At 37.2% G+C, this 23,283-nt stretch overlaps 1 protein-coding gene across 1 annotated transcript; it reads right to left on the reverse strand.

Moving 5' to 3' along the window:
- Nucleotides 1-5,527: 5,527 nt before the first annotated feature.
- On the reverse strand, nt 5,528-17,467 carry LOC110735175 (mRNA-decapping enzyme subunit 2-like). Its single transcript, XM_021915350.1, has 8 exons — nt 17,290-17,467; nt 16,450-16,601; nt 16,018-16,145; nt 12,291-12,386; nt 9,268-9,420; nt 8,348-8,451; nt 8,197-8,264; nt 5,528-6,180 (listed from the first exon to the last, which is right to left on the reverse strand). The coding sequence occupies exons 1-8, from the start codon at nt 17,367-17,369 to the stop codon at nt 5,996-5,998; spliced, it is 966 nt and encodes a 321-aa protein (XP_021771042.1). The 5' UTR covers nt 17,370-17,467; the 3' UTR covers nt 5,528-5,995.
- Between the last annotated feature and the right edge of the window lie 5,816 nt (nt 17,468-23,283).

The following is a 23,283-nucleotide window of genomic DNA, read 5'->3' on the forward strand; positions in this document are numbered from 1 at the left end:
ATAAAACAGTTGGCTACTCTCCATTTTACTCAAATGTGCATTCAATTAAGAAGGGCACGCCGCCTGTAGCTATACAGTCGGCTACTCTCCTATATTTAGTTCGCCATGAACTACCTAAGGCCTATGGCCGAATGATCAGACCAGGTGCCCAGCCAGCTGATCTTATCTTTAAACTAATACGACCTGTCCCAACATCATAGCAGGCGTCCGGCGGCATCCCTCGGGATGAAATTCGTCGCAGAGAGCAGCTCCCTTTTGGGTGGAACATTGTTCTATAAACTAATTACACGACACCTAGACGACTGTCCCCAAGGACAACCACGTAGCCGTTTTTGAGACAAGGATAACTCTAACACTAAACCAAACAAGTGTTAGCAGTTAACATCCGAGTCGGATAACCGTCTGTATTACTTGGGATAAGTACAGCCGGTACCTCTTGAGTAAATAGCCAACAAAATTGGTGAATCAAGGGGACCAGCCGACATCTGCCGCCTGGTTTCTCTACTTCTCAAACATAAAAGATGACGAGTGGGTAACCTTAAAGATTATCCATAAGTCACTCTCTCATACTTAGTAAGGATTCAAAAGGTATGACGAGTCCGCCTGCCTAAAGGCAAACTAGAGCTCTCGTACCCCGACCCTACTAAGATGATCTCTTTTCAAACCAAACACGTTTGAAAATCTGGTTCGCAGGTCGACTGCTTTTTGGCAAACAAGGACTCAAGAACTATTCTTATCTTAACAAACAAGCGGGCTAGTTATAAGCGGCCTGTTCCTTTCTAACTTGAAAAAGTTAAACAAACCTAACGTATTGCCTAAAATATGTTGGGGTCCGACTGGGTAAATGGTCGACTGATCGCCTAATCTAGAACCAAGACAACCAGTCGTCTAGGGGCATAGGAAGTCGGTACTTTGTACCTGTTCGCAATCTTTGGCTTACAAATATTAAATACATGGCTAGCCGAAACAGTCGGTATGACATGCAAGCGGATATCAAGGATCCTCGACACTTAGCAAAATATTCAAAAATAAAGCATAAAGCAAAATTCAATGAGCAAAGACGACCAAAAGATGGTCGCCAAATTCATATAAACAGCCGACCATAAAGACCAGCAAAATATTCAATACCCCGGCCCCCTGGCCGGGTAAAATGATACAAGAACAAACGGCGCGCGGGCCGAAGAAAAAGTAAAGACATAAAAGCTTTAAGATTGAGGCAGGGTTTCAGTATTGACTGCCGCCTGATCAGCAAGGGACGCCTGGTTCTGGGAGGCATCCTTATTACTTGTCTCGGCATCAGGAGCAGCTTCTTTAGACGCATCCACCTCAATCGGCCGCAAGGCCACCTTCTCCTCTTCCTCTTCTAAGCTGGACTCAACCGCCTTGTCTTCCTCAGCCGCCTGCCTCATAATTTGTTGGTTGTACGATTCAGTACAAGCGTTGAACTTTTCTCCCATGCGGCATAGTGAGCTTTTGGGAAGAGGGTCGTCCAAGTCATCTTCTTGATTTGAGCCGAGTCGTCCATCATGGCTTGGACTAACTCAATTTTTTCCTTCTCGGCCTTGGCCGAGAGCTCGTCAGTGAGGCTCTTCTCCTGCTTTTGCAGGCGGTCTTTGACAGCCGCCAAGGATTTTTCCATGGCCTCAAAATGGGTCATCTTATGCCTAAGCGGCTTCAGCTCATCTCGGAGACCCTTCACAGTCGCCTCCAGCTCATTATTCTTCTTCTTGGCCGCCTCCAACTGAGCGCGAATAGTGGAAGTGGCCTGCGCCTGATAATAAAGAATATCAGTTGTCAAAATTTCATTTTGGGCAATTTGAAACATTTCCTTATCAACGTCAAAGGCGGCCATAGCTTTAGCAGCCCTTACCTCTTTGTTCTTGGCGCTAATCGGCCTTCGGAGGCCGTGTACTCTCAGCATAGTCTGAAAAAAGGAAAAACAAGCGTCACATTTGAGAATAACAGGCGGCATGCAAAGTTAATACTTTAAAATTATTCCAAGTCTACCTCAGAAAGGAGACCCATGATGCCGTCTAGGTCAAGGGTGCTGACTCCCTTGACCGCATCCCTCTCCTCTTGAGGGACGACCTTAATCATAGACTTGGCCATTTGGACCAAGTCCGGTTCTTGAGGGCCGCCTGCATCCAAAAAAGAGAAAACATCAAAAATGTGAAGAAAGCGATGAAGAAATAAGTCAAGTCTAGCAGAGCAGTTTTATACCTCTCGGCGGCCGACTGAGGACTTGTGATGGTTTCCCCACACTTTGTGGGGTGATTGGCTGCTTGTCAGCCGACTGCTTCTGGGCTGAGCCAGGAGAGCTCCCAATCGTCAGCTTGAGAGCCTTCGTATCTGGCTGCTGAGAAGAGGAGGGTTTGGAAGTGCCCGCCTGTGAAAAAGATGAATGGTCAATACGAGTATAAGTAGTCTTTCAAGACAAGTTCTAAGGCTCGAAACTCACTATGGGCGTCTCCTTGGCAGGAGAATCAGAAGAGGTCCGCTTCTGTTGCATGATGGAGGCTCGCAGCAAGGCAGCCGCCTTCTTAGATGCGGAAATTTGGTCCATAACTTCAACTACAAACAAGAACCACAAAGAGTTAGAAAAAATTCGAAAACAAGCCAAAAGAAGTGTACACATATTAAAGAGGCCGGCTACCTCTGGAGGACCGACTGCTAAGGCCGCAAGCGGCCAGAAAAAACTCGTCATAGAGCCATTGAAACTCTGGGACGCAGTTTAGGGGCACTTGCTCTCGTACCCCAGTAGTAGAGTTTTCCCTAATCTCTACTTTGAAGAGTCCTCGGTCAAGGATCTCTTCCCGAGCCTTACGGGGAACAGGCGGCATGCTGCGACCGCCTGCTAGAAGAGGCTAATCCTTGTTCCACCTATGTTAGCGCTTGTTCAGCAACCGGTCAGGGCTGGCAATGATGAGGAAGGTGTTTCTCCAATCCATCCATTTATTTTCTTTGCCCCTAGTCATTAGGTAACCCTTGTGGCTCGTTATTTGGTACCAGCCGGTACCGCTTGCCTTGGGGGTCCGGCTGAGATAGTTCATATGGGTGAACGCCTCAAAATTTGGCTCCACCCCGTGCATTTCACATCCGGCTTCATAGCCAAGGATGTTGAACCAAGAATTCGTGGCTAACTGCCAAAGCCCCACCTCGTATCCATCGAGGATTTGTTGAACGACCGGATGCAAGGGAAATCGCAGTCTAGCTTTGATGGCCGTCTCGTAGCAACCAAAACAGGCGTCCCCATAGCTAGACCCCGCGGGCCAGACAAATGTATCCTCACCATCCGACACAAATACTTGATAATCCGGACCCATCGTATGGTCCGATAGAAAAGTGTCTATTCGTTCTTTCATGGCCTTAATCCGGCCCTTTGGGACATGACAGTAATAAGGAGTATTCAACTCCATATGAGAGGCGGATGGTTCCGACCAGCCGTCCCCCTTTTCAGCTGCATGAGAAATTCTCGCCTCATGCAAGCGAGCATGCCTTTCCTCTGAGTTTATAGAGAGGCGGCTTGAAGAGCTAGAGCCAGACTCACTATCAGAAGAGTCCGACTCCTCCCCTCTCCTTGAGGGGGTCGACCCCTCTTCTTCTTCAGGGGTCGTTTGCTGACTGGCCAGGTCAACAAAGAAGTGGGAAGGAGTTACTTTAGCTCTCTCCTCAGAGCTCTCGGCAGAAGGGCCGCCTTGGATCCCTGCGGAATCAGGCGGCTGGTCCGACAACTCACTAATATGAACCCGGAAAGAGGAGCCATCAGAGTTTTCAATTCTCTTGGTCTTTTTTGTTCTTGCCATACTGTCCTGCATAGATACAAAGACAGTTGGATTCCGGGACTTGCGCAAAGTTTGAAGTACCGCAGGGGCAGTCGGTACCCCTAGTCCTAGACTCAGCCGTCCCCGGTGACCGGCTGATTGCTAACCTAGGCCGTGCCGGATGCTTTTGAGGTCTCATTTTTAAAAAAGAAAGAAAAAGTGCAAAAGCAAAAAGAATAAAGAAACAGACAGTTGCCTGAAACTTAAGTTCTGAAGAAGAGCTTGATCGAGTAGGCGCCTAGTAAAACAGTCATCCTGGCAGGTCAAAAGTTGCAAAGTGTTAGAGCTCAAGTTCAAGGGTCCGAGAGTTCTCTTGAAAAAGTTCGCAAATGTGAACAAAAGACTTGGTCAACATGCCTTTATATAGGGCAAAGGAGAATGCGAAGAGTCGCCACCAAATTCAAAAAATGAGCGGGAAAAATGCTCGGCCCGTCATAGGGCGACACCTGTAGCAGGTCGTCGCCTGTTACAGGCCGACACCTGTCACAGGTGACATGTGAACAGTCACGTGCCACCTGTGAGGGGAAAATGATTAGGGGATTTTCCCCTACCAATCACCATCTGACAAGTGGACCATTCAGGCTCTGCCAAGTGTCCGCTACATGGGCCAATAGAAGCCTGCCACGTGTCAGGAGTTGATCTGTCCACCATGGACCAGTTGTGTCACGCCACGTGGCCTCCGTATGCCAAATAAGCCAAACGGCCACCTGGGCCCAATTTCCAAGGGAAGCCCAGTTAGCCCTAGGTTAACCTAAACCTAGTATTTGACACGTTTCCCAAAGTTATAAATACTCTAATTAATCCTCATTAAGGGGGATTAAGCAACATAATTACTCTCACCTAGAGAAGCCTAAACACATTGATCACTCCTCACCTAGAGGAACCAGATCTCCCACCTTTACTTTCCGCACTATTCACTCCTTAAGCAAGTACTAACTTGATCGTTGGAGGCGAAACTCCCACCACAAGGAGTCTCCGTTGTTTTGCAGGTACATGCGCACGAATATCAGTCCCGGAATTGTAACTCTTCCGCAGGACATCAAAAAACCCCGAAACAAAGTTAACCATTAGTATGCGTTAATTTGTGACTCAATTGAGTCAATTATCTTGTTATTAAATTTGTTACTCATTTTGTCATTTACTACATAATAATAATAATAATAATAATAATAATAATAATAATAATAATAATAATAATAATAATAATATAATGTTTATAAAAGAAAATATAATAGGATGACATACTTTTTTTAGAAAATTCTATGCTAATAATCCAACATTTGCTTGATTATATTATTATTATTCAATAAAACAATCTTTTATACCCATTTCATTTTTAAGGTCAAACCAGTCACCAAACCCACAACTATAAGTCAAGTGTCCACGTGTTGCGTTTTCATTAGTCTTATATAATAACAAGCATTACATCATAACATAAAATAAATAGATTAATTAATTAAAAATCTGTCATCAATTTTAAAATAAATAAATTAATTAAAATTGTCATCAATATTTTTCCTTCTATAGTTTATATTGATATTGATCACAATTTGCAAAGTTCTTGAGACAACCACTTGGTAGTAGATACTCCGTAAATACGTAATTCGAAGTAAGCAGCAGAACAATGTTCACAATGCTATCTAGTATCGTCGGTGTTACTTAGCACTTTAGCGTCACTTAGCACTTTAGTATTGATCAGGGTCCTCTTACAAAAGAACTCGATGCATTGGATTTAAACTTTTGATACAAGAGTTCATAATACATAGATAGATTCATGCTTCTACCTAGTAAGACCTCCACTATCTCGAATTGACCATTGTGTTTCTAATACTAGTCTTGCCCTTTCAAGGATAAGAAAATCTAGAATGCTCAAGTAGAATAAGTATGAACAACAGTCCATTCTATTTACCATGAATAGCTCATCCATATTTAAGGCACATGGTAAATGACATTCAGCTAGAAACGAGGATTGACATAATGGGCAGCAACTGCCTTTACTTCGAAGGAATTCTGTACATAATGTACAAGTACCTAGAAACCTGAAACTCCTGACAAATACAATGTACAGAAGCAGAACTACCTCGGCTAATTCATGTGCAGTACTAAACTTTATTATCATTTTTGTAGCAGAAACTGTGAGACAGCCTTCTGGAAATTAGCATCAAGCAGAGCATTTACGCAGAAAATCCTGATTCCATAGCTCGAAAGATTGATGAGGTATCAAAATTAAAATTTTTAAGGGTCTTGCCTGGGCCTTTTTCAGTAACATGAGTATCAGGTGCAATCTTAGGCTGCTGGATGTCAACCATGGCTGAGCTGCTTCCCCCAGAGTTATTTTTCGCCTTCCAAACACTAAGTCCTGTGATGTATCAACAAAATCATACAGATAAAAAGCATAAGCCAAACTGGAACATCAACAAGCACACTTCACATATGAGTACCTACTCCTATAATCCAAACTGAGCTTTTAAAAAGCAATCAGGAAGCAAGACAAAAAAGCAAGACACTAACCAAGTCCCGGTGCCCCAAGAGTCCAAACAAAACACATTTTACATTTATATTTCATAAGGTCAACTGGACAGTGCCATGAGGCTTTAATAAATGTCACCAGAAACCCCTCCTATTTTTCCAGCAATATAATGAGAAAGAATTGTATATACTTTACCAACGTCCTAAAATTGGAAAAGTGGTGATTCTTCGTATATGTATAATGGTAAAGAGTCAGTTTGGGCCAGATATGATGAGAGGTGATTCTTGGTGTATAAACCAACGTAAAGAAAGGATCAAGATGCACCAAGGCGATAGGGTCAATAGGGATTGCCCTGCGCCTGAGGTGTGCCACAGTAGTATGCCTCGTTGAAGTCAGGCGAACTTAATAAAAAGCGGATAAAAAATACAGAAAAAATAAAAGCTGTGCGCCTCAAGCTACATCTTTTGGTGCATCTCATCAAAACCGTTTTATACATATAAGCTGATAAATACAGAGAAAACAATGACCAGATCCCCAGTGAAGGCGAAATTGTGAAAGCAGCTTGTCCTGAATGTAATGGAAAAAAAAAATTCACAGCCAACGCGGCATTTTTTTTTTTTTTACATAAACATTGCACTTCTTCAGTTTAAGAAGAATACTTTGAATATAATATGACCAGAGCTATCATAGCATGACTATGTTGTATTTAGTATTGAATAACTATTAGTATAATACTCCGATATGTTCATAATTACACAATTAATAAGTAAATTATTAATTTTGTTTTCAATAATTATTATCATTTATCAGCAACCCAACCAACTAATGCAAACAAGTTAAAAATATAAAAAAGAAAGACCTGTCCCTTGATAAATAAAAACAAATTGACAATACTATTATACTTTTGCCACTATGGCACTTCAGGTTCTCCCTTCTTTGGGGTGTGTGCATTTTTTTTTTTAACAATATATGTTTTTCCTTTCATTAATTTATTCAATCATGTGAAATCCACTTGCGCATTCGCTTGACATACACTTCCTCTATTTCTTTTAAGTTACAAAGTGAAGTGGCACAATATGTTCAAGATAGTGAAAGAAAGGTAACAATAACTCACAAGTAACATGACATTACCAACTAAAGAAATGAAATAATCCTAGTAAGAATTATATAAAAGCCACCCCAAGTAAAATCCTATTAAATTATGGAACGAGCAAAATGTCCTTTAAAACTTTGTCATGTTTCCGATTCATGTCCAATTTAAAGAGTCCCCATCTCCAAACTTGATGCGACAAAGTGTCAAGACACTTGAAGTTATATTTATACCAACACTGGTAACCAATGTTAAATCAATATACTGACCAATTTTTGGGTGCAGCAGACCTTTCTTTCTCTGTAAACTACAAATTTTTAGCACACTGGACATGCTCTAGCTGAGCGTGCACCGCATAAGATTTGTTCAATCGTTCATAGAAAATGCAGGTGGCAGATAGGTCATTTGAATTGGATTTGGGTCGTTTCATTTTGGGTCACCTAATCACATTCTTTTTTCCAACATTGTTTATGTAAGCATATAATTTGCAATAAGGCTTGAATCATTTGAAGTAGATTACATTTGTTGCAAATCACATACAAAATGGTTCATACAGGAATATATCATGTTTTATGAAAATATACATGGAATTCGAATACAATATCATAAACAATTAAATCAGTCAAGGCAGAATGAATGTCAAAGTCAAAATAGCAAAAACTTGTAAGTTTAAGTGATTTCAAGTTTTTCAACTTTAACCATAAGGTTATTAGGTTAGTATTCAATTCCAAGTCATAAGTGTTCAGGTCAAACGACTAGGATATGTTTGATAGATATTGAAAAGCCAAGGATAATATAAATAAATAAAGATAAACCTCTGCGAGAAGCATCAGATTTTGAAACAGTTGCAGGCGTGTGCTTTGCAATCCATGTCTTTAATGATCTGAAAAGTACAAAAACTCACTGGGACATAAGACATAAATGACAAAAACCTGAACAAACAAAAGGTCTGCTAAATAAACTCACTTTAAAAATGGAGTAACCATGTAAAGCTTAAGGCCTGTGACACTACGTGATATAACTTCATCACTAGCAGGTTGGAGATCATCTAGTCTATGCCATGCAATTTCCTGAGCACAGAAAACATTAATGTTAGTGTATGAGGATTCTCCGCAAACATAAGACTTCCTAAAACTAAAGAAAGAGTAGTTCTTGTGGAAGACTGGTCTGTGATAGAATAAGAATGACTATTAGAAAAAGTAACTTTAATATATAAAAATTACACGCATGAGGGGCTTGAAATGGAATATGGGGAGGCTTATTCCATCTCATAGTAGAAAAGGTCACATGCATGTGGATTAAACAAAGAGAAACCAAAGAAAAAAGTAAACAAAAATGGAGAGAAAGGTATTGAAAGAAAAAGGGGGAGCCGGGGAAAAGAGAGAAAGAAAAAATTAAGGAACACGTGCTGGATATCAAAATTTGTTTATACTAAACAAATCAAATTTTGACTTCTTTATACTACCTCGGTTTGATATTATTTTATAGCAGTATTTCAAATTCCAATCATCAAAATCAATAGTATATAGAAAGAGAATCTAAATACAAAACAACCTAAAGTACAAAAACAGCTAACTCCAGAAAAAATATACTCTTCCACACTCCTACTGCAAATATAGGTTGTTGTGAGTTGTCTGGGGGGAGGAGGGGTAGAGTGATATATTATTCTGCAGAATAAGGATTGTATGAATGTATAATGTGTCCTATGTCAACTGAATTCTTCGTTTCATCTCAAGTACCGGTGGGATACTAGGATTTCCAACATTCCAGAATGTCACGGACATGTGACACTTTAATTTTGGGGGGGGGGTATGGCTACAAAATCATGAAAGAAATTACGGAGTATCTCCAAAAAGACTTTAAAAACGAGGAAAACAAACTCTTACACTGATCTCCTTTTTGGTCTGTGGAGCGAAGGAGGTGTCATCACTAACACCAGCAATTATATAAAGGCGGACCCGCTGCTGCCCAAATATTACCTCAAGGTACTCATCTTTGTCAAGAAGTTCAGAGACGTCAAATCCTGTTTCCTCCAAAACCTGTAGTCATTATAGAAACAATGATCCAATAAATCAAAACCCACACAACCAAGAGACAAAAAACAAACCAAAGGATAGCACATTTTTGTCACCCTCTACCCACAAACGCTTTAACTTCCATGTTCTATACTATTGGTTCCTCATTTTTTTTATACCTGGATCAGAGCCATGGCAGATGAGACAAAATTAAGCAAATGGTAACAAATATTCATCACAAAGTCATTTTTCCTAGATGTCATGGAACAAGATGTGAAGAACCCAAATTTACAAAATATTTCCTTGTTCATAATAGATAAGTAAAAGGTAGATGAAACCACAAGCTTGTGGCACACAGCTACTAAGTAACTACTCTCAGCCAATTATTGGCAAGTGTAAGCAAATTACTGGACTGCCCTCAGCTAATAAATATATTTTCCAACTACAAGAAGAGAGTGCTTGGGATTAAAAGCAGGGACAAAGCATTTTCAGGACTGAGGAAGACCATTGCCACCACCCTCACTCCCCAAAGCTTAGCTAATGAATTGGGAATCATGAGTTATATAGAATTTCTGTGAATTGTGATCATTTTATTATTGCAGATTCCCCACCTCTCAAATCCACCCCCTAAAAATACTTATAAAGTGAGTTAATATCAAATTATCAATGAGCAATTCTAAGCAAGAAAGAAATAAAATTACATAATGATATTTATTTTCTTTTTCAGAAAATGCAGATGGGAAATTGGTTTTTGAGATCACTGATATGCATATATTGATAGTCCTCCTCTCTACCCCTCCTATACCCAATTAAAGTTTGTAATCAGCTCATAATATTGCAGTAAGAATCTCTAAGCCTCTAAGCTACACTAAAGTTCACTTGAATGGAGTTCTCTTCCTCAGACGTCCAAAACGTGATTGACAACAGAATACTATTAACATAAATGTGTTACATCACCTCTTTTATCCTTTACCTCAAGAAAGATACCCGGTCACTAACTCACTATCAGGTCTGGTCCCTTCTTTTCCCTTCATCCCCCCTCATTCCTTTCAACAGCTAGATCCAAGTGAGCTGAAATTAAAAAGGAAAAACTTTCAATTGGAAAACAACTTCCTTTCAATGCCAATTGATCACGATATAGCCTATGAAAGTGGTGCCTAATGAAGACTTCCCAAATGTAAAAGAATAGTAATTTAAACTCGTATGGATAAGGCCTTACTCTCTTCACCTCTTATAAAATTAATATTCAGTAAAATAAATTCAATTCAGTAAAAATAATTTCAATGCAGTAAAAAAAGTTCATTTCAGTCAGTAAAAATAATTTCTAATCAATAAAAATCAGTAACTTTAAAAGGAAAAAAATAATAGAGAAACAGTAAAAATAATTTCAATTCACTAAAATTAATGTCAGTTCAGCAAAAATAATTGAAGATTAGTAAAAATAATTTCAAATCAACAAAAATAAGGTGAAGAAAACAGGACCTAAGAGATTTTCTACGCACTAAACACTCCCCTTCTAGAACAGAGGACACCTTAGAGAATGAAAAAACTTCTTGGAACAAAATTTTAGCTTCCAATGGCCATGAAGCCCATGAGGAACGTATCCATGAATAAAAGACCGTACAATGAGGAAGGGTTAAAAAACACAGAGCCTGTATCAATTGCTTCACATGAGAAGTTTCCGGATGCTACCTCATTCCATACTACTGACTCTAGTTATGTTAATATGGTCTATTATATAGAAAAATTACTTTATATTTTGCATTGTACCAAGTTCAGAATAAAATATAGATACAAGCAGCTAACTACCTGTTAAGGAGAGGAGAAAAACCTAAGTTATGACCTAAGAAAGGATGTTTGAGGACATAAAAGCATTATTGAGTCACAACAACAGAACTACATCCATGATACGATTATGTGAAGCCACCACATCAAGTAATAAACAATTATGGTCACACAACAACGTATATCTAAAGAATCACAAAGTAAATGGTGCAAGTAATGTTTAATCAAAAGGCAGCATAGGAAAATATAAATGAACTGATGTCATTATCAACATCGTAGTGGTGGTCACAGAGTTACAAAGACAGCACCTAAAGATTGTGACAATTATTTGAGAAGTTGGAAGAGTCTAAAACCCCACTCTGTTCAATGTATTTTGACTTAATTCACACAATTAAAGTTTTTAGATAAGTTCATATATATACGTTCTGATACAAATAAGTTCAGAAAAAATAAGTTCAAATAAGTTTTAGACAAGCAATTTTAGTTTTTTATTTTTCTTGTCAAATTAAGTTCAAAGATGCTCACAAATAAATTCTGCTACTGCCATAAGTTTAAATAATATAAGTTCGAGTAATATAAGTTCGAGTAATATAAGTTCAAATAACTTGAGATAAGTTCAAACAAAATAAGTCAGATATTATGGAGCCTTACTTAACATTCTAATTAAGTGTAATAAATAAAATTTACAAATAAGAGTTAAAAATACTTTTTAGCTCAATTGTGTTGTCTTGTCGTGAAATTAGAGATTAACATTTAGAGTCACTAAAATATGAGTCAAGTGTTTCATCAAATATCAGTTTCTAAATAATCAACATGCATAATGTCCTTAATAATAGATTCTAGAGTCCTTGTGGTACACAACAGCCTATGACAAATGTCGCACAGTAAATCTTTCACACAAATCATAGAAGTGTTTTCTAAATATTAGCAAGTTCTAATCCTTTCCAAAACGGTGATTACTTACAAAACCCATTACATATCAGTTTCATAAATATAATGGACATTATATAATCAACAAACATACAACAGCATAATTTTTTAGAATCATCCACATTAAACGCACAATTGAAGAGAGAGAGATGCTAGGAAAAAAAAAAAAAAAATTGTACTTCTCTGATGGCACATGCATGATCTTCCTCATCCTTGTTCTTTTTACCACGTGGAAAACTCCAGCTAGTTCCTTTCCACCCTTTAACCAGCAAGCACTGCAAAAAATAAAATGTCCTTCAAACCAATAATATCTACGTAGCATATGAATACCATATTTGTAAAAGGGATAGCACTGAGTGCACGATAAATCTAATATGCAAAAGGCAATATCGGTGTGCCTTAAATCAATCACCACTCTATTTATTGATAATATTTTACCTAGTTTTTGGCATTACACAAGAAACATGATTAGTAACTTAGAGCTCAAAGATTCCAGATATAAATCAACTCAACATAGAAGAAAAGAGAATAAAAATACAAAAAGAAAATCAATGGAAAAGAATATTCAGATCAAAATCCTAAACAGAAGTCTCCCGACAGGATAGGGGTGAGCATAATAGCTAAAGAAGGTCTATGCAAGAAATAGTTAGAAAAAAAACCAGCGAAACAAGAAAACGTAGGAAGATCAGGTTTGTTTCTAAATATTATATGATCTTGCAATGCTTCAGGTATATGAGGAGGAGCAACTAACTTTCTTGTCTTCCTCCTCAACAATCCAGTTAATTGACCTACCTATAAACCCCTTCCCATAAACCTAATGCATTACAGATGCTCCATATCTTGAAATAAGTATAGGTATATAATAGCCAACAAGAATCACTTCAATATGGAAAATGTTAACACAATGAAGATATTACCACCATTTATCAGTTGTGTATAGAATCGAACTCTCCATTTCAGAATAATCGCAACAAGTTTGTCTTTTGCACTATCCATAAACTAATATTCAATTATTTTCCTAATATATAAACAAATGTTATCAAACAAACTATTTTTACTTTTGTATCGATTTATATTTTCATAATACGGGATTTTATAATTTTAACTAATATAGAAGTTATAAGTATTCAGCGCTAGTGAATGCCACTATTCATCGCCGGTCTCAAGCCCGGAAAAAGGAGGAGAGTTGCAGTAGGTCTGTGGCGCAAACGTAAAACTTAGTCACATCTTACGGACATGAATCAAAATTTGGATATCATGGAGGCGTTCCCTAGTCAACAACGAGCTGCACAGGGTCTAATGAAAAATATGCAAGAGTTACTAGGTCATCGCCCACAAGCGACGCACTATCCCAGCTCCCAAGGGTGGTGTTAAGTATGCAAGGGGTTCCCACATGATGACAAATGTGGGTAAAGAAGCTAGTCCATGGACATAGTAAGGGTAATAGGATGCGTTTTGGGACTTGGAAAGTCTATTGTTGGTTGAATTAGTAGAGGTTATGAAGAGGAGGAGATTTAACATAATGTGCCTAAAAGAACGTGGGTTGGACAAGGCAAAGGAAGTAGCTCCATGGGTTATAAGCTTTGAATGGAGTAGGTATCCTCATTGATCGAGAATATGTTGATGATGTGATGGAGGTGTCTAGAAAGAGTGATCGAATTGTGAGTGTTAAGCATATGATATACTAATATGTGATGAGGTCGTAACTACAAGTGCTTATGCACTAGACCTGGCAAATGGGTCATTCGGGTTGGGTCGGGTCATTTCGGGTCGGGTCATTTCGGGTCAGCTAACATTCGGGTCGGGTATGGGTCGGTCGGGTCGATTAGGGTTTCAAGTCAATTTCGGGTCATATTCGGGTCAGGTCAAAATCTGGTCGGGTCATGTTCGGGTTGTTTCATTTGTGAATCAAGCTCAAATAAATAATTTTATACGGAGTATATATTTTGTTATTGTTATAATAAAATCTATCAATTCAGTTTATGAGCTTAGCTATGGTTAAAGATGAACAATTTGAGTTACTTTTGGTACAATACATTTTAAGTTCAATTATAAAGTAATTTTAATTTGGGACATTTCGGGTATCGGGTTTGTTCGGGTCAATTTTGGGTATCGGGTCTGTTCGGATCAAACACTTCGAGTCAATTTCGGATCGGGTCAACTTAGTTCGAATGTCGGGTCAGGATCGGGTCAACTCCATTTTCGGGTCGGGTATGGGTCGGGTCGGGTCATTTTCGGGTCAATGTTTTTGGGTCAATTTCGGGTCATGGCTTATCGGGTCGGGCCAGGATTGCCAGGTCTATTATGCACCACTAGTAAGATTGGATGCCTCTATAAGACAAGAATTTTGGGAAGACTTCGAAGAAGTGGTGCACTCCCTGATGTGAGAAATAGGTCATTGATGGTGATCTCAATGGACATGTGGGCATTAGGAGGGATGGTTGTGACAGTATTCATGGAGGTTTCGGTTATGACAATAGGAATGAAGTTGGAAATAATATCTTGGATTTTGCATTGACATATGACTCGAGTATCATGAACACTTGGTTTGAGAAAAGGATCTCTCACCTAGTGATTTATAAGAGGGGGAAATGCATGTCAAATTAATTTCTTTATAATAAGAAATGCTATGAGGAAGAGTTACATTTGACAAGGTGATCCCTAGACTACTGGTGTGTAGAAGACAGAGACCGCAAGTGGAGCCTACAATTAAGTGATGGAAACTTTGACGGTAAAATCAACTAAAATTTGTAGGAAAGATAGACAATGCAAGAATTTATCCCACTAGCACTAACTTGGATGTGGATTCAATGTGGAGTAAAATGGAGCATGGTATAAATGAAATGGCAAAAGAAATCTTGGGAGAATCCAATGGAAGCATGCCACCGAGTTAGGACACATCTTTGTGGAATGAAGAAGTGCGACAAGCAATAAAGAACAAACAAGAATAATGTAAAATGTTTGGGATGAATTGCGAGAGCAAAGGTGAATCAAGACCTTTATGCAAACTTGGATACGAAGGAAGGGGAGAAATGATTCTATAAACTTGCTCGTTTTAGAGGTCGGAAGACGCAAAATATTAAAAAGGTCAAGTGTGTGAAGGATATCGACCAAAAAGTTCATGCTGGAGACAAGGAGATAAAAGATAGATGGAAATCTTACTTTGATAACCTATTCAATCGAGATCGAACCTAACATATAAGTGATACAATTACTTCTCATGATATGGTTAATCGGGAGTTTATGTGAAGGATTCAAAAGGGAGAAATCAAAATGACATTAAAAAAGATGGGATTGAAGAAAGTAGATGGCCTAATGGCATTCTTATTAAGGTTTGAAAATGCATGGGAGAAAGAGGAATTGAATATTGTTCCATGCTAATTTTATTTGTCCCTCTTGGAATCTGGAGAGATTCTATTGCAAATGGAATTTAATACTTTAACCAAAAAAATGCTTTAAATATAGTCCAGCGAGATCGAGTTAGTTTCATCTTCATTAATAATTTTAACATTTTTTTTTTTTTGTAATGTGTACATAGAGATACTATTATTACGAGTATAATACTGCGTTGAAACTTATGCAAAAGAAAATCAGACAAATAAATAAAATTAAAAAACTATTCCTTTTAGATTTTTATTTCCACATTTCACAAATGTCTATAATTAGGGTAACGAATGTCTATAATTCCACCAAACCTCAAAGCCTTACCAAGACAAATTGTCCAATAAAAGTGCTAGCACAAGGTAACAACTTTTTTCAGCTTCCCATACGAGTATACGACAATGTAAAGACAAAATATCAAGAAGTAAAACAAAGAGAATGATAATAAGGTATGCCTTCACTAGATGATAAAGAAAAGAAATTACTTGATCCCCAATAAAGTAGATGAAAATTCATGGATATTACCCTTTCATATGCTTTGTCCAAAATGATTGCTCCAGTGACAGGAACCCGAACCTTGTAGGAAGTGAAGTCCTTGAATATATCATCAATATGAGGAACATAGGGTTTCAAGACCTCACAACTATTAAACACTAGAAGGATTGAAGGTAAAACAAGTGTTTAATCAAAAAGTACAAAATTTGCAATAAATGCCAAAACTAGACAATCAATTTAACCATCTTAGATCAGACACTAGTCACAACCCCAAACCAAATCCATCCCCCCCCCCACCCAATACACACACACACACACAATCTCAAAAGTAAATTTTTACAAGTGTTCTGCAATCGTAAGGAAGCAATTTCAAGATATGCATGCATGTGCAAATTTGAAAAGGAAAAGTAGGAAAAGGGATATTCGCCCAATGAAAATGAAATATGATTGATTCAAGGATACTTAATGACGTAAATTCTTTGAGAGTAAACGATTTCAACGATGGGTTCTTCTCAACTGTATTATCTTCATAAAACCAATGTGCATACTCAACGAGAAATAGGATTCTCTCAAAAGATTGTTGGTCTTCCTTAGGAACATTCAAGACAAAGCGGCTGCACAATTTCAAAACAATGTAACAGGAGAAATAACGCATTAGGGCAGCACAAATATTGGAATTATTTTCTACGAGTCATCTGATCATGGTCAAACAGTCAGCATGGACGGCAAACAGAAGCATAATTTGTGCATAATAGGAATCCCCCAAATTAAGCATGAAAATTTATGACATTTTTTGTTAAGTCCGGAACTAATACTCGTATTCATACTGTAATTTGAACTAGTAACGTGACAATTTATCTCGACAGAGCAAGTTAAAGACACACAGTACTAAACCGTGGCTCGCGCCTATACATCAATTTAGATCTTCTACTGGTAACACATAGGTAATTAGGAATTACAAAATTACATAGATCAACATCAACATTTTCTCATCATTTTAAAGGGTTTAAGACAACTTACCCAAATCAAACTCAAACACAATACAAACAAAAAAATTGAAGAACAAAAAAGTGACGAATTATTGTTATACAAATCGTCGAGAAAGCTGTAGAAGCCCGAATTTAAACATCATAAACAAAAAAATAAACTTAAATCAATTGAATTGACAAATAAACTGAGATTGAGAACCAAAAAATGAAAAAAAAAATTGACAATGCAAGTTGAGTTGAGTAGAATAGAGAGAATTAAAGGTGGTAAAAATGGCGGAAAATAGAGGAAAAAGAGGAGAGAGACGATGGAAACCTGCAGAGATCATCGAGGAGTTCTTGAGGAGGAAGACCGTTCTTCAATGGAGCGCTAGAAGATCTGTGAAGCCCTGACATCACTCCGGCGCTCCGAGACTGTATGTGTGTGTCGCTGATCAATTGATCCCCGAGGGAGGAGGAACAATGGGCTCAATGCTTATTTATGGATGTTATTGGGTAATTTGTACTTAAAAAATAAAAATTAAGAAAAAATAAAAAAAAAAAAAAAAAAAAAAAAAGGAGGAGGTGATAGCTTATGCTTCTCGCCTATTAGCCTACCTAATGGCGAACTTATAAAACTAAGATTGATTGTGAGATACAAAAGGTTTATTTAAGGATTTCTTTGGGAAAGACTATATCTTACAGACGTTTTGGAAAACCAAAAGGTATTGGGATTATTTCTGCAATGAAGTTGTCGAAACTTGTGAGTAAGGGGTATCCTTTGTTCTTTTGTTGTGTGCAAGACTTGGAAATAAGTATTAAGGTGAATGTGGAAGATGTGCCAATTGTGAATGAGTTTTTGGATGTATTTCTTGAAGAGATTTCTGAGATGCCACCAAAAAAGGAAGTGGAGTTTACAATAAATTTGGTTCCTGGAATGGCACCGATTTCTAAAGCATCATATAGAATGACACCTGCTGAGATGGGAGAGTTGAAAGTGCAATTGCAAGAGTTGTTGGATAAGGGATATATTAGGCCAAATGCATCTCCTTAGGGAGCATCTGTTTTGTTTGTGAAGAAGAAAGATGGGAGCATGAGATTGTGCATTAAATATAGAGAATTGTAATGTGACGATATAGAATAAGTGCCCACTACCCAGGATCGATCGTTTGTTTGATCAACTAAAGGGAGGTAGTGTGTTTTCGAAGATTGATTTACGTTCAGAGTTCCATCAACTTAGAGTTGTTGATAAGGATATACCTAAGACTGCTTTTAGAATTAGATATGGGCACTATGAGTTTACAGTTATGCCTTTTGGGTTGACCAATGCACCTGCAATCTTTATGGATTTGATGAATCGAGTATTCCATGAGTATTTGGATAAGTTTGTGGTTGTTTTCATTGATGATATTTTGGTATACTCGAAGAGTGAGGAAGAACATAATGAGCATTTGAGAACTGTGCTGAGAACCCTTAGAAACAACAAGTTATATGCTAAGTTTTCGAAATACGAGTTCTAGTTAGAGAATGTTGCATTTTTGGGACATTATGTGTCTAAAGAAGGTGTTTCTGTGGATCCAGCAAAGATTTAAGCAGTGAGTGAATGGCCGACTGTAGACACCTGAAAATGTCTCCCCAAAACCAAACCCGGTGATGAACAATCTTTCACCGTCATTATTGGTCGAGTCGAGTATTTAATCTCGGGAGTGCTTAAAATCCATGTTCAGTCAAGCATATTAAGTCAACAAATCAGTCATACCATTTATTCAAACTCAATCCAACTCATATCCTAACCCAAACCCTTTTAATCCATTTCGTGTTATTTATTAATTAAGCCCGATTAATAAATAATAAAAACCCTAAGGCTAAAATTAATCCGGAATAGCTTAAACAGCGTATAATATATCACGTACTTAATTATTAAGCAAGGAATAAATGAATCAGGACTGTTTTTAGGAAAACATGTACACCGTATCACGGCAGACACACCGCGTCACGGTATTCCGTGCTGTGTCGCGGTATATTGCACCGTGTCACTGTATTTTGCGCCGTGTCGCGGCACACATGCCGTGACGCGGCATTTTTCTAGGGTTTCTCCGCGGCGCCTTTTCACTTCTAGGGTTCCGTGCTTCACCCCTTACATTTTCTCTATAAATACGGACCTGATTTCTCCAGTTTCGGGGCACCAAAAATCATTCTCTTTCTCCCTGCACCAACAATCATTCTCTTCTCTCTTTAGCCTAAACACCAGCCACCCTATTCTCTCATAATACTTTCCCAAAGCACTCCAAGGAGTCCATACTTGACCCGAAGTTCTATACTTAAACCAAGGCATGAAAGGTAGAATTAATTAAGGGTTTGGACCAAATCAACTTTACTTTTTATTTAATTTAATTCAATTTGATTTATTATTTATTGAAGTTACTAATAGTTTATTCATGATGTAACAATTCAAGGAAACGTGGAACGTGAGTAGTTAATTCACTTAATTACTCTTTTTATTATTCTTGTTGCTAGTACCATAATTAGGTTTATCATTATTTGATTTGGCCAACGTTATTATGGTTAAATTGCTTCCAATGTTGATGTTGATTTTTATTATATTTATTGATCACCGTATTGCATGTTTAAAGGGAATATATAATTGAATATCACGCCTAATAAGATAATTTGGACGATCGGTTTAGGTTCCTTTCTAATCTTGTTGTTTAATCAAGTGATCACAATATTTTAGAATTATGTGTTGCATCAATATTCAACCAATTTAGCCTAATATTAGTTTGGAGCAAATTGAATCTTTGTTTGCATGCCTTTAAAATCGCAGGAATTACTTTTCACAATAAGAATCGAGTAGAGGCCAATACGGGCGAATGTGACTCCATGACTCACTTCGTACCATCATCCCCGATCCTCCTTTCGTGGTTCCAAACCATATGGAGTTAGTAATCTCATAGATTATGAATAGGGTGCAACCTTCACGGGTCAATCGTTATTGTCTTTCTTTGTCCCTTAATCGTGGTTGCCTTAAATGATCCGTGAACGGTTTACAAGTTCCTTAAAAACTTGTTGGCGGCTCCCTACTTTCCTTGTCCCTAATCGTAGTCCCTAATCGTATATGTCAATCGTATGAGTGCCAAGCATATTCACAACATGCTTAAAGTAGGCGCGCTTCGAATGACGCCTACAATTTGGCGACTCCACTAGGGAGGATTCTTGGTTATTTATCGATTTGAGTGATTGGTATTTAATTGAGATGAGTGGATGAGACTTGAAAGATTTTTGAATCATATTCCTGTGATTAAATCAGCATTTTTGCATATGCATTGATGTTTAATGTTGTTTTTAGATTCCTTGAGTTATGAGAAAGAGATACCCTGAGTTATTTAATGAGGTGAGTTACGAGGGCGTAACTCTTGTTCTTTAAGGGGGGTAGAATGCGTATAATTTCGCGCTTTTTGCCCTATTTTATGTTATTTTGTGGTGTTTTTATACTTTTCATAGCTATTTTATTTGTTTACGTATCTAATGAAGTACGTAAATTGGGATGGTGATAAGGTATTAGTGTCGATATTATGACATAATTGGAATTCCAGCAACATAATATTGAAAATTTTAAAATGGTTTGATGCAAATGTTTTGCAATTTAAGGGATTTTGTGCTAAGTTTCGGGACGAAACTTCTTTTAAGAGGGGTAGATTGTAATCCTCCGTATTTTTAAATATTATATAAATTTATTTTATTTTATTTATAACATTTATTGTATTTTTCCGCAAGTTTGATTTTAAAAGTTTTAAATTATTAATTTGGGTCAAAAATTATTTTAGTACATATTATTTTATGAACCTATATCCTATAATTCATGATCATAAAACATAAAGCCTTACCCATTTATTTATTTAATTGGCCCATTATTTTTATGAGGCTCAATTCTACCCTACAATTCTCTCCTATAAATACCCCCATGAATTCCCAAATTTTTTCCCCAACACAAAAAGGTTAGTCTTTATTTCTTTCCCCTTATTTCTTTATTTTCTTTTTCCTTTATTTTTCTTTTCTTTTTTTTTTTCCTTTTTCTTTCTTTTTTTCTTCCTTTTTCTTTCCTCCTTCCTACGTGAGTGGTAACTCACCACCATTGTCGCCCAGCCACCTCCGGCGCACCCCCCTGCCGCCGCCACCAGACCACCGGCGACCACCTGCCGACCCACCAGCTGGCCCACATGGCCTTTACTTCTTTTTCCTCCTTTTTATTTTTACTATTTTGTATAATTTTATATGTAATTGTTTGGGTTTTGATTTTATAGTATAAAGTTTATATTTTTAGTATCAAAATTTTATTTTGAGGGTATAAAGATTATAATTTCAGATTTTACACATGTTTTAATTTTTTCAGATTTTATGAACTATAAACCTAGGGTTTTAATTTATTTAAATTGGGATTTTAGGGTTCTAATGATTAATTAATTTGGGGCTTTTATTCCTATTGAATTTCTAATGATTAATTAAGCATAAAAACATGTTTTCAGGAAGTTTTAATGAATTTTAAATCAAGTTATATTGCTGGAAATTTGTTTGGGTATTAATTTATGATTGTTGGTTGTTTTCTAAGAGGTGATTATTCCCTATGAGACTTTTAATTGATTAAAAGTGGCACAAAGGATTGTTTACACGAGGTACGTACATGTCTACCTCGTTGTAAGTAGTATCATGTTTAGGTACCAAAAGGAAAGAAATTAGTTTCATGTCTAGAGAACTCTTGAATGGAAATTGTTTGGTTAAACATCTAATTAATTCATGTGCTTATGTTTATGAGACATGTTTTGATGAACTAATTATGTTTGTATGGAATTATGGATGCAAACATGTTGAATTATATTGGATTAATTGTTTGTATGGAATGTTAATACAAGAATATTTTTATTGGATTGGTTTGTTAACCACATTTGGATTATTGAAGGATTGGAATTTAATGGTTTAAGTGGAATGAATTTATTAATTATTCCATGAGGTTACTATTATTTTATTTATTACTAAACCATGACTTGTTAGTATGTTGAGTAAAGGTGGATTAAGCCGAAATGGCTAGGTGGGTTGACTATGTTCAACAATTTTGCAATATCTTGGAAGTTTAATGGAATTAAAAGTCAATTTGTGATGCAATCATCATTGTCCTAAATAAGATTAAAAGTGAATTGTATGTATGATTGTTATGTATGGTTTACTTGAATGAGTCGGCTATTAATTAAACTTGTAATCACGTAAAGTGAAACATGGATGAGTAATAAAACTCTGGAAAGCGTGCACTTCTAGAGTATTGACCATTATGGGTTGGGGTGCACGGTGGTAGCTCGTGGATTTTCGAGGCTTGTTTGATCAACATGTCCTCTTTTCTTTTGGTATTTACATTTTATTTTATAATGAAAGTTAGATGGGATCCTAGACTAACTTTGTGAGAATGGAGTCGCGCCCATTCTTGCATCGCACTATAATTTTATTTTAAATGGTCATTTGGGACCAAAATGATTTGGTGGGTTGGAAAACCTCGTCTATTGCTTACTCCAAACTAAATTAATTAAATTAAATATAAAGAGTCAATTGGATTGGAATTGGTTACTGAATATGTTGAGTTGATTGAACTATTTTGATGTGGAGTCTTGGTTAATGAATTTATGTTGAATGTTATTTATTTTAATTAGTTGAGTATGCTAAGTTGGTGTGTTGTAGCTTGTATGTACTCGGCTTTGCTGATTGCGTGCTTTTGTGTGTTTTCTTTTGGTCATGGCCTTCGCCTTTCAATGACCTTGTGATGATCCGAGTATTACACTTGTATTATTGGGGAGCAATATTGCACAGGTTAGCTTGATGATGTGAAGTTCGGGGATTTGGCAATCGCATTGTCAAGGGATTAGTGTGATTGAGAGTATTCATTCTTTGTGTTGAATTTATTTATATTTTGTTACTTCATTTATGATTTGGGTTTTGAACATTGGTTTGGTTTTAAATAAGGGCCTTTATGGTTCCAGTTTGTAAGCTTTGACTTATTGGTTTTCTAAACTATGTTATTTTTTAAAGACTTAAGTTTGGTTTTCCGCTGCGATACTTTTATAAAGCCTTAACGTTTTAACACGTGACGGTAACATGCAAATGGTTCTCCTATATTTTATTTAAAGTAAGTGGTTTGGAAAAGGGAGAATTATTGAGGTGTTACAATCACGCCTCTCTTCCCCTCAAAAACTCAGATTACATTTCTGATTTCTCTCTCATAATTTTTTTCCTCTTTCCTCTCTCCTCTCATCTTCACCTTTCTCATGCTTATATCTTCTTTTTTCTTCTC

Source organism: Chenopodium quinoa, unplaced genomic scaffold, assembly GCF_001683475.1.
Source record: "Chenopodium quinoa cultivar QQ74 unplaced genomic scaffold, ASM168347v1, whole genome shotgun sequence".
NCBI lineage: Eukaryota > Viridiplantae > Streptophyta > Magnoliopsida > Caryophyllales > Amaranthaceae > Chenopodium > Chenopodium quinoa.

What these genes read in the sequence shown, in the direction of transcription:
- LOC110735175 (XM_021915350.1), bottom strand. Translation starts at nt 17,369, where the DNA reads ATGTCAGGGCTTCACAGATCTTCTAGCGCTCCATTGAAGAACGGTCTT. An exon ending in ATGCATGTGCCATCAGAGAA is followed by an intron (nt 9,421 to 12,290) that starts GTACAATTTTTT and finishes TAATGACTACAG; the next exon opens with GTTTTGGAGGAAACAGGATT. An exon ending in ATGGTTACTCCATTTTTAAA is followed by an intron (nt 8,265 to 8,347) that starts GTGAGTTTATTT and finishes TGTACTTTTCAG; the next exon opens with ATCATTAAAGACATGGATTG.